The sequence below is a fragment of the Nanorana parkeri genome, unplaced genomic scaffold (genome assembly GCF_000935625.1).
Source record: "Nanorana parkeri isolate BGI_ZX_2015 unplaced genomic scaffold, ASM93562v1 scaffold2952, whole genome shotgun sequence".
NCBI lineage: Eukaryota > Metazoa > Chordata > Amphibia > Anura > Dicroglossidae > Nanorana > Nanorana parkeri.
In genome coordinates, this window is record NW_017309220.1 from 71,525 (window position 1) to 73,781 (window position 2,257).

Sequence of the window (2,257 nt, forward strand, 5' to 3'; positions counted from 1 at the left end):
TCAGCGGCTTGTGAGCCGCTGATGAGACAGCTATTAATTTAAAGGGGACAGTCTGCTGAACAGTTCTACTATAAGCTGATGGTCGCTAAAGCGACCATCAGCTTATAGTAGAACTGTAAATGCTAGGTCCGTACGGCATACTGAGCTGGCCAGCTGGAAGCACTTTTGTAGGTCCGTATGCCGTACGTCCTTGGCAGCGAAAGGGTTAAAAAGTTTTTAAAATTCTTTTTTGTGTAACTTTTAAAAAAAATTGGGGGGAAACTTACATTTTTTTTCCAACTTAACTTTATTGCCATCACAGAGGGGGCTGAGAAACCCCCTTATGTGATAGCAAAAGAGGTGACAGGTCCTCTTTATGGAGACATCAGGGGGTCTCCAAGACCCCTGTCACCTAGGACCCTCCTGAAGAAGCAGAGATCTGCTTCATCAGCTTCTCTCCAGCATCTGAAGCTGGAGAGTGACACGAGAATGTGGAAGTGATGTAATATACACCACTTCGCATTCTGACAGCGGAGAGGGGACCGGAGGGAGGTCGTGTACCAAGCTCCCTCTGATCCCCTGTGACAGAGGCACTATGCTGGTCCCGGGCTCACACCGGAACCCTGGACCAGCTTGACAGCGGGAGGAGGGGGGAGCCGCACGTCTCGGGGCCTCATACAAGCGATCCGCCGGCTCTATAGCCGGCAGATGGCTTGTATATTAACGGGCATCGCTGCCTCTTTTCAAATAACGGGCATTTCCCGCTCGTTTGCGGTGCGCCCGCGCGGGCGGATGTAACAGGACGTGTATACACGCCCAGTTACATCCAAGAAGCTCCCGGCCGGCCGTGTATATACAGCGGCTGGCCGGGAGGTAGTTAAGATCGAGGGAGATTATCAGTGGTCTTGTATGTCTTCCATTTTCTAATTATTGCTCCCACAGTTGATTTGTTCACACCAAGCTGCTTGCCTATTGCAGATTCAATCTTCCCAGCCTGGTGCAGGTCTACAATTTTGTTTCTGGTGTCCTTCGACAGCTCTTTGGTCTTCACCATAGTGGAGTTTGGAGTGTGACCGTTTGAGGTTGTGGACAGGTGTCTTTTATACTGATAACAAGTTCAAACAGGTGCCATTGATACAGGTAATGAGTGCAGGACAGAGGAGCCTCTTAAAGAAGAAGGTACAGGTCTGTGAGAGCCAGAACTCTTGCTTGTTTGTAGGTGACCAAATACTTATTTTCCACCATAATTGGCAAATAAATTTGTTCCAAATCAGCCAATGTGATTTGTCTGGATTTGTTTTCTCATTTTGTCTCTCATAGTTGAGGTCTACCTATGATGCCAATTACAGGCCTCATCTTTTTAAGTGGGAGAACTTGCACAATTGGTGGCTGACTAAATACTTTTTTGCCCCACTGTATGTATTGATTTTTATGTCTTTCCATCCCATGCGTCTGTGTGCAGCAGAAGCAGAGCTCCAGAGGGTAAGAGATGTTCAATACTTTAACCTGAGAAAGTGAGCAGTTCAAGAAAGGCAGAAAACCATTCCCAACCACGCTCTCTCCAGGTCAATGACTCAAATAAATCAAAATAGCCAGCATGAAAAGGCAAAGCTATGTAAATATTCAATAAGGAGAAGTCACCATTCTCCACGTTTCTCATAACAGGTGCAGAAACTAAAAAAAAAAAAAAAGTTTAAAAAATTATATGCAAACGAAAAGCGTAAATCCATTTTCAAATGAACAGGATTAGGAAGGCGGAAAATGTAAGAAATAAGCATGACAACACTTACGCATAGTTTCGTTTGTATACTCCTTTTAAGACTTCTTGGCTGAAACCATTGAAGCAGTCCTAAAAAGATCAGAAAGTATAGGTGAAAATATTAGGCAATCATTTTTCTATATCTAAAGCAAAGTAAAATATCAAATATATTTTCTAGAATTACAGATATTATAATGCACAGAATGTCAAACAGGTACAGATAACTTCAGGATACAAAAATAAAAATGACAAAAATAAGGTAAAAAGTTTTCTTGTAAATTAGCTTTTTTTGCAGGAAAGGAACAGGCCGGGGGTTTGCATCCAATTCCCTGAAAGAGTCTAAAGGTGCCCATACACCTTACGACCATCGCAAGACTTTAGTCTTGCGATGGTCGTATGCTTCTTGAAAGCCCGTACGATCTGCCCACCTTGGACGGCAGATCGTACTTGCGATCATCGAAAGCCCGCCCCGCTGAGGGGCGGGCTTCCGATGACGGCAATGCAGAACGGGCAGTGTGC

The 2,257-nt window shown here is 44.6% G+C and overlaps 1 protein-coding gene across 1 annotated transcript in view; it reads right to left on the reverse strand.

The window, feature by feature from the left end:
* Positions 1-2,257, reverse strand: part of HSPA9 (heat shock protein family A (Hsp70) member 9) — a gene marked incomplete at its 3' end in the record, with an annotated part of 84,013 nt that overhangs the window by 71,185 nt on the left and 10,571 nt on the right. The window contains exon 2 of the mRNA XM_018574419.1: positions 1,770-1,828. Within this exon, the coding sequence (XP_018429921.1) occupies positions 1,770-1,828 (59 nt within the window). The remainder of the gene's footprint in view (positions 1-1,769; positions 1,829-2,257) is intronic.